This window comes from Oncorhynchus gorbuscha, unplaced genomic scaffold, assembly GCF_021184085.1.
Source record: "Oncorhynchus gorbuscha isolate QuinsamMale2020 ecotype Even-year unplaced genomic scaffold, OgorEven_v1.0 Un_scaffold_261:::fragment_2:::debris, whole genome shotgun sequence".
Lineage (NCBI taxonomy): Eukaryota > Metazoa > Chordata > Actinopteri > Salmoniformes > Salmonidae > Oncorhynchus > Oncorhynchus gorbuscha.
Genome location: NW_025745120.1, coordinates 143,750 through 158,461, shown reverse-complemented (window position 1 = coordinate 158,461; position 14,712 = coordinate 143,750). Strand labels below are relative to the sequence as shown.

Below are 14,712 nucleotides of genomic sequence, written 5' to 3'. Positions count from 1 at the left end.
CACCCCTAACTATGCACCCCTGAGTATACACCCCTGAGTATACACCCCTGAGTATACACCCCTGAGTATACACCCCTGAGTATACACCCCTGAGTATACACCCCTGAGTATACACCCCTGAGTATACACCCCTGACTTTTCAACTAAGGAATGTACACCCCTGACTATACACCCCTGAATATACACACCTGACTATTCAACTAAGGAATATACACCCCTGACTATACAAACCTGACTATACACCCCTGACTATACACCCCTGACTATACACCCCTGACTATTCACCCCTGACTATACACCCCTGATTATTCAACCCAGAGTATTCACCCCTGAGTATTTACCCCTGACGATACACCCGAGTACTCAAGACTGAGTTTTCACCACTGACCACTGCCATGTTGGCGTAGGTAGGTGAAGAGGTGTGTGTAGGTAGGTGAAGAGGTGTGTGTAGGTAGGTGAAGAGGTGTGTGTAGGTAGGTGAAGAGGTGTGTGTAGGTAGGTGAAGAGGTGTGTGTAGGTAGGTGAAGAGGTGTGTGTAGGTAGGTGAAGAGGTGGGCGTAGGTAATTTAAAAGGTGGGCGTAGGTAGGTGAAGAGGTGGTGTCTAAGCTACAATTAATCTGTTACCTGAGGCCTTGTAGAGTTCCTTCAGTGTCCCCTGCGGCTGCTCTCTGATCAGTTAGGTACTGTATAAGGTAAGGTATCTAAGGTGAGGTATCTAAGGTGGTTAACGTATCTAAGGTGGTGAGGTGTCTAAGGTGGTGAGGTGTCTAAGGTGGTGAGGTGTCTAAGGTGGTGAGGTATCTAAGGTGGTGAGGTATCTAAGGTGGTGAGGTATCTAAGGTGGTGAGGTATCTAAGGTGGTGAGGTATCTAAGGTGGTGAGGTATCTAAGGTGGTGAGGTATCTAAGGTGGTGAGGTATCTATGGTGGTGAGGTATCTATGGTGGTGAGGTATCTAATGTGGTGAGGTATCTAAGGTGGTGAGGTATCTACTTTGAGATATCTGGGGTGGTGAGGTATCTAAGGTGGTGAGGTATCTAAGGTGGTGAGGTATCTACTTTGAGATATCTGGGGTGGTGAGGTATCTAAGGTGGTGAGGTATCTAAGGTGGTGAGGTATCTAAGGTGGTGAGGTATCTAAGGTGGTGAGGTATCTAAGGTGGTGAGGTATCTAAGGTGGTGAGGTATCTAAGGTGGTGAGGTATCTAAGGTGGTGAGGTATCTAAGGTGGTGAGGTATCTAAGGTGGGTGTCAATGAGGTATCTAAGGTGGTGAGGTATCTACTTTGAGATATCTGAGGTGGTGAGGTATCTAAGGTGGTGAGGTGTCAATGGTGAGGTATCTAAGGTGGTGAGGTATCTAAGGTGGTGAGGTATCGTAGGTGAGGTATCTACTGTGGTGAGGTACCTAAGGTGGTGAGGTACCTAAGGTGGTGAGGTACCTAAGGTGGTGAGGTACCTAAGGTGGTGAGGTATCTACGGTGGTGAGGTATCTACGGTGGTGAGGTATCTAAGGTGGTGAGGTGTCAATGGTGAGGTGTCAATGGTGAGGTGTCAATGGTGAGGTACCTAAGGTGGTGAGGTACCTAAGGTGGTGAGGTACCTAAGGTGGTGAGGTACCTAAGGTGGTGAGGTATCTAAGGTGGTGAGGTATCTAAGGTGGTGAGGTATCTAAGGTGGTGAGGTATCTGAGGTGGTGAGGTATCTGAGGTGGTGAGGTATCTGAGGTGGTGAGGTATCTGAGGTGGTGAGGTATCTGAGGTGGTGAGGTATCTGAGGTGGTGAGGTACCTAAGGTGGTGAGGTACCTAAGGTGGTGAGGTACCTAAGGTGGTGAGGTACCTAAGGTGGTGAGGTACCTAAGGTGGTGAGGTACCTAAGGTGGTGAGGTATCTAAGGTGGTGAGGTATCTACTTTGAGATATCTGAGGTGGTGAGGTATCTAAGGTGGTGAGGTATCTAAGGTGGTGAGGTATCTACTTTGAGATATCTGAGGTGGTGAGGTATCTAAGGTGGTGAGGTATCTAAGGTGGTGAGGTATCTAAGGTGGTGAGGTATCTAAGGTGGTGAGGTATCTAAGGTGGTGAGGTATCTAAGGTGGTGAGGTATCTAAGGTGGTGAGGTATCTAAGGTGGTGAGGTATCTATGGTGGTGAGGTATCTATGGTGGTGAGGTATCTATGGTGGTGAGGTATCTAAGGTGGTGAGGTATCTACTTTGAGATATCTGAGGTGGTGAGGTATCTATGGTGGTGAGGTATCTATGGTGGTGAGGTATCTATGGTGGTGAGGTATCTAAGGTGGTGAGGTATCTACTTTGAGATATCTGAGCTGGTGAGGTATCTAAGGTGGTGAGGTATCTAAGGTGGTGAGGTATCTACTTTGAGATATCTGAGGTGGTGAGGTATCTGAGGTGGTGAGGTATCTAAGGTGGTGAGGTATCTAAGGTGGTGAGGTATCTACTTTGAGATATCTGAGGTGGTGAGGTATCTATGGTGGTGAGGTATCTATGGTGGTGAGGTATCTATGGTGGTGAGGTATCTAGGTGGTGAGGTATCTACTTTGAGATATCTGAGGTGGTGAGGTATCTAAGGTGGTGAGGTATCTACTTTTGAGATATCTGAGGTGGTGAGGTATCTAAGGTGGTGAGGTATCTAAGGTGGTGAGGTATCTAAGGTGGTGAGGTATCTAAGGTGGTGAGGTATCTACTTTGAGATATCTGAGGTGGTGAGGTATCTAAGGTGGTGAGGTATCTACTTTGAGATATCTGAGGTGGTGAGGTATCTAAGGTGGTGAGGTATCTAAGGTGGTGAGGTATCTAAGGTGGTGAGGTATCTAAGGTGGTGAGGTATCTACTTTGAGATATCTGAGGTGGTGAGGTATCTAAGGTGGTGAGGTATCTACTTTGAGATATCTGAGGTGGTGAGGTATCTAAGGTGGTGAGGTATCTAAGGTGAGGTATCTAAGGTGGTGAGGTATCTAAGGTGGTGAGGTATCTAATGTGGTGAGGTATCTAAGGTGGTGAGGTATGTAAGGTTGTTACCTGAGACCTTGTAGAGTTCCTTCAGTGTCCCCTGGGGCTGCTCTATCTGGTGAACTGTCAGGTCTACTGTTCCTCCTCCACAGTCTGCCACTATGTACCGGTCACCTGGTGAGATAACACACACGCGCATACACACACGCGCATACACACACGCGCATACACACACGCGCATACACACACGCGCATACACACACACACACACACACACACACACACACACACACACACACACACACACACACACACACACACACACACACACACACACACACACACACACACACACACACACACACACACACACACACACACACACACACACACACACACAATGTAAGATCAGTACCTTTGGAGTGTCAATTTCAATCATTCAGCACTCAATCTTGAATTATTTGTGTCTCATGGAGTTTAACAAAGTATATATTTTTTAATAGAGCTCTCCTTTTCTTACGATGCAGTGGTTTAATCTGTCAGTATGTGTGTGTGTGTATTTGACAGTGTGTGTTTTCTCTCTGATGGAGCTCTGAGTATACCATGAGAGTTTGTTATGAGTCGATCTCCCAAGCATAAACAGCTCCCAGGTATTACAATAGCTGAGATTGCGTGTGTATGTTTGTTTATGGTTGTGATAGCTATAGAGATAAGGTTGGACCTTTGTGTTTATTGCTATAGAGTGAGGGAGAAAAGGAGGAAAGAGAGGGGAGAAAGAGAGGGAGAAAGAGAGGGAGGAAAGAGAGGGAGGAAAGAGAGGGAGGAAAGAGGAGGAAAAGAGAGGGAAGAAAGAGAGGGAGGAAAGAGAGGGAAGAAAGAGAGGGAAGAAAGAGAGGGAGGAAAGAGAGGGAGGAAAGAGAGAGGAAAGAGGAGGAAAAGAGGGAGGAAAGAGAGGAAAGAGGGAAGAGAGGAGGAAAAGAGGGAGGGAAGAGAGGGAGGAAAGAGAGGGAGGAAAGAGAGGGAGGAAAAGAGGGAGGAAGAGAGGGGAGGAAAAGAGGGAAGAAAGAGAGGAGGAAAGAGAGAAGAAAGAGAGGAGGAAAAGAGGGAGGAAGAGAGGGGAGGAAAGAGAGGGAGGAAAAGAGGGAGGAAGAGAGGAGGAAGAGAGGAGGAAAGAGAGGAGGAAAGAGAGGAGAAAGAGAGGAGAAAGAGAGGGGAGAAAGAGGGAGGAGAGAGGGAGGAAAGAGAGGGAGGAAAGAGAGGGAGGAAGAGAGGAGGAAAGAGAGGAGAAAGAGAGGAGAGAGGGAGGAGAGAGGGAGGAGAGAGGGAGGAAAGAGAGGGAGGAAAAGAGGGAGGAAGAGAGGAGGAAAGAGAGGAGAAAGAGAGGAGGAAAGAGAGGAGAAAGAGAGGAGAAAGAGAGGGGAGAAAGAGGGAGGAGAGAGGGAGGAAAGAGAGGGAGCAAAGAGAGGGAAGAAAGAGGGAGGAAAGAGAGGGAAGAAAGAGAGGGAGGTAAGAGAGGGGAGGGAAAGAAAGAGTTGGAGGAAAGAGAGGGGAGGAAAGAGAAGATTTGGTGAAAAGGGTGAGTAATTCAGTAGGAATTGGGAGGAGAGGAGAGAAAGGAAGAGGGGGGGAGAGAGAGAGAGAGTTTATTTACAGTAGAGTTGTAGAGGAGAGTCTCAGGGGCCAAACCCTTCCTGGCCATGGTGTGTGTGCCATGGTGTGTGCCTGTGCTTGCAGGCGTGTGTGTGTCAGGAAGGGAGGAAGGGTAGTAGGGGTCAGAGAGGGCGCGTGGCTCTCCAGACCCCTGTCATGGCTCAGTGAGAAGAGAGATGGGGTGAGGGACCAGTTTAGGGATTTTTTTGGCGCATTGGGGAGTTGAAGAGTTGATTATTTTGACCCTGGACCTCAAAGCCTTTCTCACTGTCTAACCCCTTATATCCGTCTGTGTTCTGTCTATCTGACTGTGTGCACGCTAGTATGTGTGTGACTAACCAGTCTGCATCTCTGACCAGAGTTCTCCAGTCCCTCTCTCCACCAGGAAAGTTCTGCTGTGTCTCGCTTTCCTCAGCTGCTCACGCGCTGCAACACACACACACACGCACGCACGCACGCACGCACGCACGCACGCACGCACGCACGCACGCACGCACGCACGCACGCACGCACGCACGCGCACTTACGCACTACCGCTGTGTTCTGTCTATCTGACTGTGCACGCACGTACACGCTGTGTGACTAACCAGTCTGCATCTCTGACCAGAGTTCTCCAGTCCCTCTCTCCACCAGGAAAGCACACACACACACTGCTGTGTCTCGCACACACAACACACACACACACGCTGCAACACACGCACACACACGCACGCACACACACACACACACACACACACACACACACACACACACACACACACACACACACACACACACACACACACACACACACACACACACACACACACACACACACACACACACACACACACACACGATACAGATAACATTTTAACAACCATACAATAACATTCAAACAAACAACCTACAACAAAAAAAACAGACGACATAAAAAACAATAAAACCTCTCAACCCACAGTTAGAACAGACACAGAGTACATGTTAATGTAGACCAGACACAGAGTACATGTTAATGTAACGTACCCAACCCACAGTTAGACCAGACACAGAGGACATGTTAATGTAGAACAGACACAGAGTACATGTTAATGTAGAACAGACACAGAGTACATGTTAATGTAGAACAGACACAGAGTACATGTTAATGTAACGTACCCAACCCACAGTTAGACCAGACACAGAGGACATGTCAATGTAGAACAGACACAGAGTACATGTTAATGTAGAACAGACACAGAGTACATGTCAATGTAGAACAGACACAGAGTACATGTTAATGTAGAACAGACACAGAGTACATGTCAATGTAGAACAGACACAGAGTACATGTTAATGTAGAACAGACACAGAGTACATGTTAATATAGAACAGACACAGAGTACATGTCAATGTAGAACAGACACAGAGTACATGTCAATGTAGAACAGACACAGAGTACATGTCAATGTAGAACAGACACAGAGTACATGTTAATGTAGAACAGACACAGAGTACATGTTAATGTAGACCAGACACAGAGTACATGTCAATGTAGACCAGACACAGAGTACATGTCAATGTAGAACAGACACAGAGTACATGTCAATGTGGAACAGACACAGAGTACATGTTAATGTAGAACAGACACAGAGTACATGTTAATGTAACGTACCCAACCCACAGTTAGAACAGACACAGAGTACATGTTAATGTAGAACAGACACAGAGTACATGTTAATGTAACGTACCCAACCCACAGTTAGACCAGACACAGAGTACATGTTAATGTAGAACAGACACAGAGTACATGTCAATGTAGAACAGACACAGAGTACATGTCAATGTAGAACAGACACAGAGTACATGTTAATGTAGAACAGACACAGAGTACATGTCAATGTAGAACAGACACAGAGTACATGTTAATGTGGAACAGACACAGAGTACATGTTAATGTAGAACAGACACAGAGTACATGTTAATGTGGAACAGACACAGAGTACATGTTAATGTAGAACAGACACAGAGTACATGTTAATGTAACGTACCCAACCCACAGTTAGACCAGACACAGAGTACATGTTAATGTAACGTAACCAACCCACAGTTAGACCAGACACAGAGTACATGTTAATGTAACGCAACCAACCCACAGTTAGACCAGACACAGAGTACATGTTAATGTAACGCAACCAACCCACAGTTAGACCAGACACAGAGTACATGTTAATGTAACATACCCAACCCACAACATTAAACCATGGTAGATACTTGAACACATTTATGCCATTTAGCAGACATTCTTATCCAGAGCGACATACAGGAGCAATTAGGGTAAGTGCCTTGCTCAAGGGTACATCAACATATATATATATATATATATTTTTTACCTAGTTAGCTCAGTGATTCAAACCAGTTACTGGCCCAATGCTCTTAAACTAGGCTACACCCCAAGCCAATACATTCAAACTTTAGTGAGGGGGCCTTAGAACTGACCCAATACATTCAAACTTTAGTGAGGGGGCCCTGGAACTGACCCAATACATTAAAACTTTAGTGAGGGGGCCCTGGAACTGACCCAATACAGTACATTAAAACTTTAGTGAGGGGGCCCTGGAACTGACCCAATACATTCAAACTTTAGTGAGGGGGCCCTGGAAGCCACCCAATACATTCAAACTTTAGTGAGGGGGCCTTGGAACTGACCCAATACATTAAAACTTTAGTGAGGGGGGCCCTGGAACCGACCCAATACAGTACATTCAAACTTTAGTGAGGGGGGCCCTGGAACCGACCCAATACAGTACATTCAAACTTTAGTGAGGGGGCCCTGGAACCGACCCAATACAGTACATTCAAACTTTAGTGAGGGGGCCCTGGAACCGACCCAATACATTCAAACTTTAGTGATGGGGGCCCTGGAACCGACCCACTACATTCAAACTTTAGTGAGGGGGCCCTGGAAGCGACCCAATACATTCAAACTTTAGTGAGGGGGCCCTGGAACCGACCCAATACATTCAAACTTTAGTGAGGGGGGCCCTGGAACCGACCCAATACAGTACATTCAAACTTTAGTGAGGGGGCCCTGGAACCGACACACTACATTCAAACTTTAGTGAGGGGGGCCCTGGAACCGACCCACTACATTCAAACCGACATAACTGTCCGAATTTGAACTAACTGTCAAGAGTAAATGGATTCAACCACTGAAAACAACAGAGTAAAGACTGCAGCCAAGAAGGAATGGAGAGAGATAGTAGAGAGATAGTAGATGTCAGGATTTGGCCAGGGTTGTTCCGGTTTTTGGTCACTAGATGCCCCCATTGTGCCTTTTGACCTTTTGTTTTCCCTTGATCCCCATTATTATTTGCACCTGTGCCTCGTTTCCCCTGATTGTATTTAAACCCTTTGTTTTCCTCAGTCCTTTGCTCTGTGTTTGTATGTTAGCACCCAGCCCTAGTACTCTGAGAACTCTTGTTGATCCCGGTGGACTCTCTTGTGGAATTCTGTTTTTTGTTCTTGTTTGTTTGTTTTTGAGTATTTTTTGAGGCTTTTTTGTGCTATACCTTCCACCTTGTGGATTTACCTTTTTGTCTTGGAGGATTACCTTTGTTCTTGTGGAATTCCTTTTGAGGTTGTGGAGTTACATGTTTTCCTGAAGGACTTCACTTTTTACTTCATTAAATACACCGTCTCAAGTACTGCTGTGTCTGCCTCATCTTCTGGGTTCTGCCGACTATTCGTGGCTCAGTTGGTTAAGTGACTGTTTCTCACTCCGGAGACCCGGGTTCGTAACCGGGTCCTGACAGTAGAGAGATAGAGAGTTAAAATAGCAGAGATTTGCTCTTAAAATGGGCTTTAACCTCTAAGCATCTTGGGTTTTTACAACGTTCCCGAATGTGGTTAGTGTTTGGTGATGTGTTTATATTAGCAGAGGTTCTAGGACATTGTGCTTTAACCCTGGTCAACCTTGGTCTAAACAACAATCACAGTACCCTTGTTGTAGATACAGTCCCTGTTGTAGATATAATCCCTGTTGTAGATACAGTCCCTGTTGTAGATACAGTCTATGTTGTAGATACAGTCCCTGTTGTAGATACAGTCCCTGTTGTAGTTACAGTTCCTGTTGTAGAAACAGTCTATGTTGTGATACAATCTATGTTGTAGATACAGTCTATGTTGTAGATACAGTCTATGTTGTAGATCTAGTGTCTGTTGTAGATATAGTCCCCGTTGTAGATACAGTCTCTGTTGTAGATCATCTCTGTTGTCTATTTTGGGAAAATGACAAGGCCCTGTATTGTATCTTTGACATCTGGGATTTTGAAATGAGACCCACATTGGGGATATGGAGGGTTTGTGTGTGTGTGTGTGGAGTGGGAGGGGGGTCATTTGAACCCTACTTTTTCATATGGTAATGACTCTGAACAGAATAACATAACCAGGGACCACTGAAAAAAACTGTGTGTGTTCATGCGTGCTTGTGTGTTTTTATAAGGGGTCTGGAAGTCATTTTACAGCAAAGAAATACAAAGGGGAGAGAGAGAGAGAGAGAGAGAGAGAGAGGGGTGTAGGTAGAGAGAGAGAGAGAGGGGTGTAGGTAGAGAGAGAGAAAGAGAGAGAGAGAGAGGGGTGTAGGTAGAGAGAGAGAAAGAGAGAGAGAGAGAGAGAGAGAGAGAGGGGTGTAGGTAGAGAGAGAGAGAGGGGTGTAGGTAGAGAGAGAGAGAGAGAGAGAGAGAGAGGGGTGTAGGTAGAGAGAGAAAGAGAGAGAGAGAGAGAGAGTAGGTAGGTAGAGAGAGAGAGAGAGAGAGAGAGAGAGAGAGTAGGTAGAGAGAGAGAGAGAGAGAGAGAGGGGGTAGGTAGAGAGAGAGAGAGAGGTAGGTAGTAGGTAGAGAGAGAGAGAGGGGTAGGTAGAGAGAGAGAGAGAGAGAGAGGGGTGTAGGTAGAGAGAGAGAAAAGAGAAAGAGAGAGAGAGAGAGGGGTGTAGGTAGAGAGAGAGAGAGAGAGAGAGAGAGAGAGGGTGTAGGTAGAGAGAGAGAGAGAGAGAGAGAGAGGTAGAGAGAGAGAGAGGGGTGTAGGTAGAGAGAGAGAGAGGGGGGGTGTAGGTAGAGAGAGAGAGAGAGAGAGAGAGAGAGAGAGAGAGAGAGAGAGAGGGGTGTAGGTAGAGAGAGAGAAAAGAGAGAGAGAGAGAGAGAGAGGGGTATAGGTAGGTAGGTAGAGAGAGAGAGAGAGAGAGAGAGAGAGAGAGAGAGAGAGAGAGAGAGAGAGAGAGAGAGAGAGAGAGAGAGAGGGGGGTGTAGGTAGAGAGAGAGAAAGAGAGAAGAGAGAGAGGGGTGTAGGTAGAGAGAGAGAAAGAGAGAGAGAGGTAGAGAGAGAGAGAAGAGAGGGGTGTAGGTAGGTAGGTAGAGAAAAGAGAGAGAGAGAGAGAGAGAGAGAGGGGTGTAGGTAGGTAGGTAGAGAGAGAGAGAGAGAGAGAGAGAGAGAGTAGTGAGCTCAGAGTTCTGCAAAAATATATAATTTCAGTTGGATAAATGTAGATAAACGTAATTTTTTCACAAGGACTTCTACATCAAAACCAGTTCAGTCTGAACCTACTTCTGAAGCCAAAAAATTAAAAGACAATCTCTAGATAATTTTATTATATAAAGCTTAATAAATAAGGCTACTAAGCTTTACCAAGCTGCTAGGACAGAATTGACCTGGCTTTAACTTGTGTGACGTGAGAGGTGTGAACATTCTTGAGCCTGACAATGGCAGTAGAGTTTCACATACCCCCCCCCAAATGCAGAGACCTTTGAAGCCCTCGTGGCTTATCCCTGTAAAGAGGTCATTACAATACATTACCCCTTGGATATAAAAAACAACACTGCACGGAATAAGTACCAAAAAAAAAAAAAGCTCCTGGACAATCCGGAGACACTATTTGCTGACTGCTACAAAGACAGGAACGTAAGCAACTTCATTTTCCACACAGACCAACCCCTGGCATGGAGCTATATTAACCAGACCATCCCCTGGCATGGAGCTATATTAACCAGACCATCCCCTGGCATGGTGCTATATTAACCAGACCATCCCCTGGCATTGTGCTATATTAACCAGACCATCCCCTGGCATGGTGCTATATTAACCAGACCATCCCCTGGCATGGAGCTATATTAACCAGACCATCCCCTGGCATGGAGCTATATTAACCAGACCATCCCCTGGCATGGAGCTATATTAACCAGACCATCCCCTGGCATGGAGCTATATTAACCAGACCATCCCCTGGCATGGAGCTATATTAACCAGACCATCCCCTGGCATGGAGCTATATTAACCAGACCATCCCCTGGCATGGTTCTATATTAACTGTGCTATAAGAGCACACTACTGTCAAGAGAGAGGGTATTGGCCCAGGGTGGAAACTAGACATTGAGGAAATTGAAAAAAAACTCTGTCAACACATACAAGTCTGGGACAGTAATGGTGCAGGGCCTCCTCGTACAGTTCCTGCAGGAAAAGCTCTCTCTCTCTGTGCCGACTCCCCTATCCTGAGTGAGTCTGATCACACCTCCACAAACTGTCCTGCAGACGAGGACTGTCACACCCCCCCCCCCCCCCCCCGCAGCACTGAACACACTCATGTCCCACAACTGCACTGCTCCTTCATCATTGAGGGGGATACATTCACAGTGCTGAGGGGAAACATGGTGGAGCTCAGAGAGCTAGTCCACACAATCCAGACAGAACAAACCCACAAAACAGACCAGCACAAGGGCCCAGCGGGTAAGGGTGGTCACAGCACTCAGGGGAGTGATTGAAAAAGCTTCTTCCACTTTCCACAATGCACAAGTGGTCATCATCTCCACCCTGCTATCACAAAAATACTTTCACTCTGCCTCCATACAGTGGGTAAAAGCAAGCATTTCGCAAGACTGTGCCCCAAAACCTAATGTCTACCTGGCCCACCACTCCACCCTGGACTTGAACAGCCTTTTACGACCAGGTCCACCTCTACAAGGCAGCAATCCCCACTTTTGCCAGGACCCTAAAGGACGTCACCCTGAAACGTAGCCCCAGCACCTCACACAGGAGCAACAGAGCAACGGACACCCGGCCCAGACCAGAGAGACACCCTCCCAGACCAGAGAGGCACCCTCCCAGACCAGAGAGGCACCCTCCCAGACCAGAGAGACACCCTCCCAGACCAGAGAGACACCCTCCCGGACCAGAGACACAACCTCCCAGACCAGAGACACAACCTCTCAGATCAGAGACACCATCCCAGAACAGAGACACAACCTCTCAGACCAGAGACACAACCTCTCAGACCAGAGACACAACCTCTCAGACCAGAGACACCCTCCCAGACCAGAGACACCCTCCCAGACCAGAGACACCCTCCCAGACCAGAGACACCCTCCCAGACCAGAGAGGCACCCTCCCAGACCAGAGAGGCACCCTCCCAGACCAGAGAGGCACCCTCCCAGACCAGAGAGGCACCCTCCCAGACCAGAGAGGCACCCTCCCAGACCAGAGAGGCACCCTCCCAGACCAGAGAGACACCCTCCCAGACCAGAGAGACACCCTCCCAGACCAGAGACACACCCTCCCAGACCAGAGACACACCTCCCAGACCAGAGAGACACCCTCCCAGACCAGAGAGACACCCTCCTAGACCAGAGACACACCCTCCCAGACCAGAGACACAACCTCTCAGATCAGAGACACCATCCCAGAACAGAGAGACACCCTCCCAGACCAGAGACACAACCTCCCAGACCAGAGACACAACCTCTCAGACCAGAGACACAACCTCTCAGACCAGAGACACCCTCCCAGACCAGAGACACCCTCCCAGACCAGAGACACCCTCCCAGACCAGAGACACCCTCCCAGACCAGAGACACCCTCCCAGACCAGAGACACCCTCCCAGACCAGAGACACCCTCCCAGACCAGAGACACCCTCCCAGACCAGAGACACCCTCCCAGACCAGAGACACCCTCCCAGACCAGAGACACCCTCCCAGACCAGAGACACCCTCCCAGACAAGAGAGTCACCCTCCCAGACCAGAGAGACCCCCAAGACCTGGCAGAGCAGAGCAACAGGCCCAACCCCGACTATTCCACCCGCCCCATCCGGTGACCTAAGAGGTATGTATCAGATGCTCAACATGCTCTGCTCACACCTACTGTGATGGTCCGGGCCTAAACCACACAAAACAACACTAGACACTATGGAACACAAAGCTATTACTATCTCAACCTGGAACATACAAGGTCTGAGGTCATCTGCTTTTGGCCTAAAGAGCAGGAACCCAGACTTCATCAAATAAATTGGAAATACAGACATTGTCAGCCTACATGAAACATGGTATGAAGGAGACAGACCCACTGGTTGCCCTCTAGGTTACAGAGAGCTGGTAGTCTCATCCACAAAACCACCAGATGTGAAACAGGGAAGTGACTCAGGGGGTATACTAATTTGGTATAGAGCAGACATAACCCACTCTATTAAATGAATCAAAACAGGAACATTTTACATTTGGCTAGAAATTAATAAGGAAATTATCTCAACCGAGATGAATGTCCTCCTGTGTGCTACCTATATCCCCCCACTAGAATCCCCATATTTTAATGAAGACAGCTTCTCCATCCTGGAGGGGGAAATCAATCATTTCCAGGCCCAGGGACATGTGCTAGTCTGTGGCGACCTAAATGCCAGAACTGGACAAGAACCTGACACACTCAGCACACAGGGGGACAAACACCTACCTGAAGGTGACAGCATTCCCTCCCAAATATGCCCCCTAGACACAACTACGGTAACATAACCAACAAAAACGCATCACAACTCCTGCAACATAGTCAACGGTAGGCTTTGAGGGGACTCCTATGGTAGGCTTTGAGGGGACTCCTATGGTAGGCTTTGAGGGGACTGCTATGGTAGGCACACCTATAGCTCATTTCTTGGCAGTAGTACTGTAGACTACTTTATCAACAAACAAAAAAAATCCCCCCAAAAATTGGAAAAAAAAATTGGAAAACAAACAACAACACAAACAGTTATCTATCCAAAATGGAGATGTTAATGGATAAACCACTTCTCTATAACAAAAGAACAAACAGCAACAACATATACATGATCAAATATAAATCTTAGAATCAACTATTAAAGATGACCAGAACCCACTGGATTCTCCAGCTACACTGACTGAACTACAGTCGTGGCCAAAAGTTTTGAGAATGACATAAATATTAATTTCCACAAAGTTTGCTGCTTCAGTGTCTTTAGATATTTTTGTCAGATGTTACTATGAAATACTGAAGTATAATTACAAGCATTTCATAAATGTCAAAGGCTTTTATTGACAATTTACATGAAGTTGATGCAAAGAGTCAATAATTTGCAGTGTTGACCCTTCTTTTTCAAGACCTCTGCAATCCGCCCTGGCATGCTGTCAATTAACTTCTGGGCCACATCCTGACTGATGGCAGCCCATTTTTGCATAATCAATGCTTGGAGTTTGTCAGAATTTGTGGGTTTTTGTTTATCCAGCCGCCTCTTGAGGATTGACCACAAGTTCTCAATGGGATTAAGGTCTGGGGAGTTTCCTGGCCAAGGACCCAAAATATCGATGTTTTGTTCCCCGAGCCACTTAGTATTCACTTTTGCCTTATGGCAAGGTGCTCCATCATGCTGGAAAAGGCATTGTTCATCACCAAACTGTTCCTGGATGGTTGGGAGAAGTTGCTCTCAGAGGATGTGTTGGCAACCGCTCTCCTAGAAGTTTTTGATGATCAGATAAATGGTTGATTTAGGTGCAATCTTACTGGCAGCAATATCCTTGCCTGTGAAGCCCTTTTTGTGCAAAGCAATGATGACGGCACGTGTTTCCTTGCAGGTAACCATGTTTGACAGAGGAAGAACAATGATTCTAAGCACCACCCTCCTTTTGAAGCTTGACAGAGTGATCTCCAGTCATGTCCTCGTCAACACTCACACCTGTGTTAACAAGAGGATCACTGACATGATGTCAGCTGGTCCTTTTGTGGCAGGGCTGAAATGCAGTGGAAATGTTTTTGGGGGGATTCAGTTAATTTGCATGGCAAAGAGGGACTTTGCAATTTATCTGATCAGT

At 47.0% G+C, this 14,712-nt stretch overlaps 1 protein-coding gene across 1 annotated transcript in view; it reads right to left on the bottom strand.

Moving 5' to 3' along the window:
* Positions 1 to 14,712, bottom strand: part of hspa12b (heat shock protein 12B) — a 35,535-nt gene that overhangs the window by 5,747 nt on the left and 15,076 nt on the right. Inside the window, exons 8-9 of the mRNA XM_046332706.1 lie at positions 4,958 to 5,044; positions 3,038 to 3,142 (exon numbers count right to left, since the gene is read on the bottom strand). Of these exons, the coding sequence (XP_046188662.1) occupies positions 3,038 to 3,142; positions 4,958 to 5,044 (192 nt within the window). The remainder of the gene's footprint in view (positions 1 to 3,037; positions 3,143 to 4,957; positions 5,045 to 14,712) is intronic.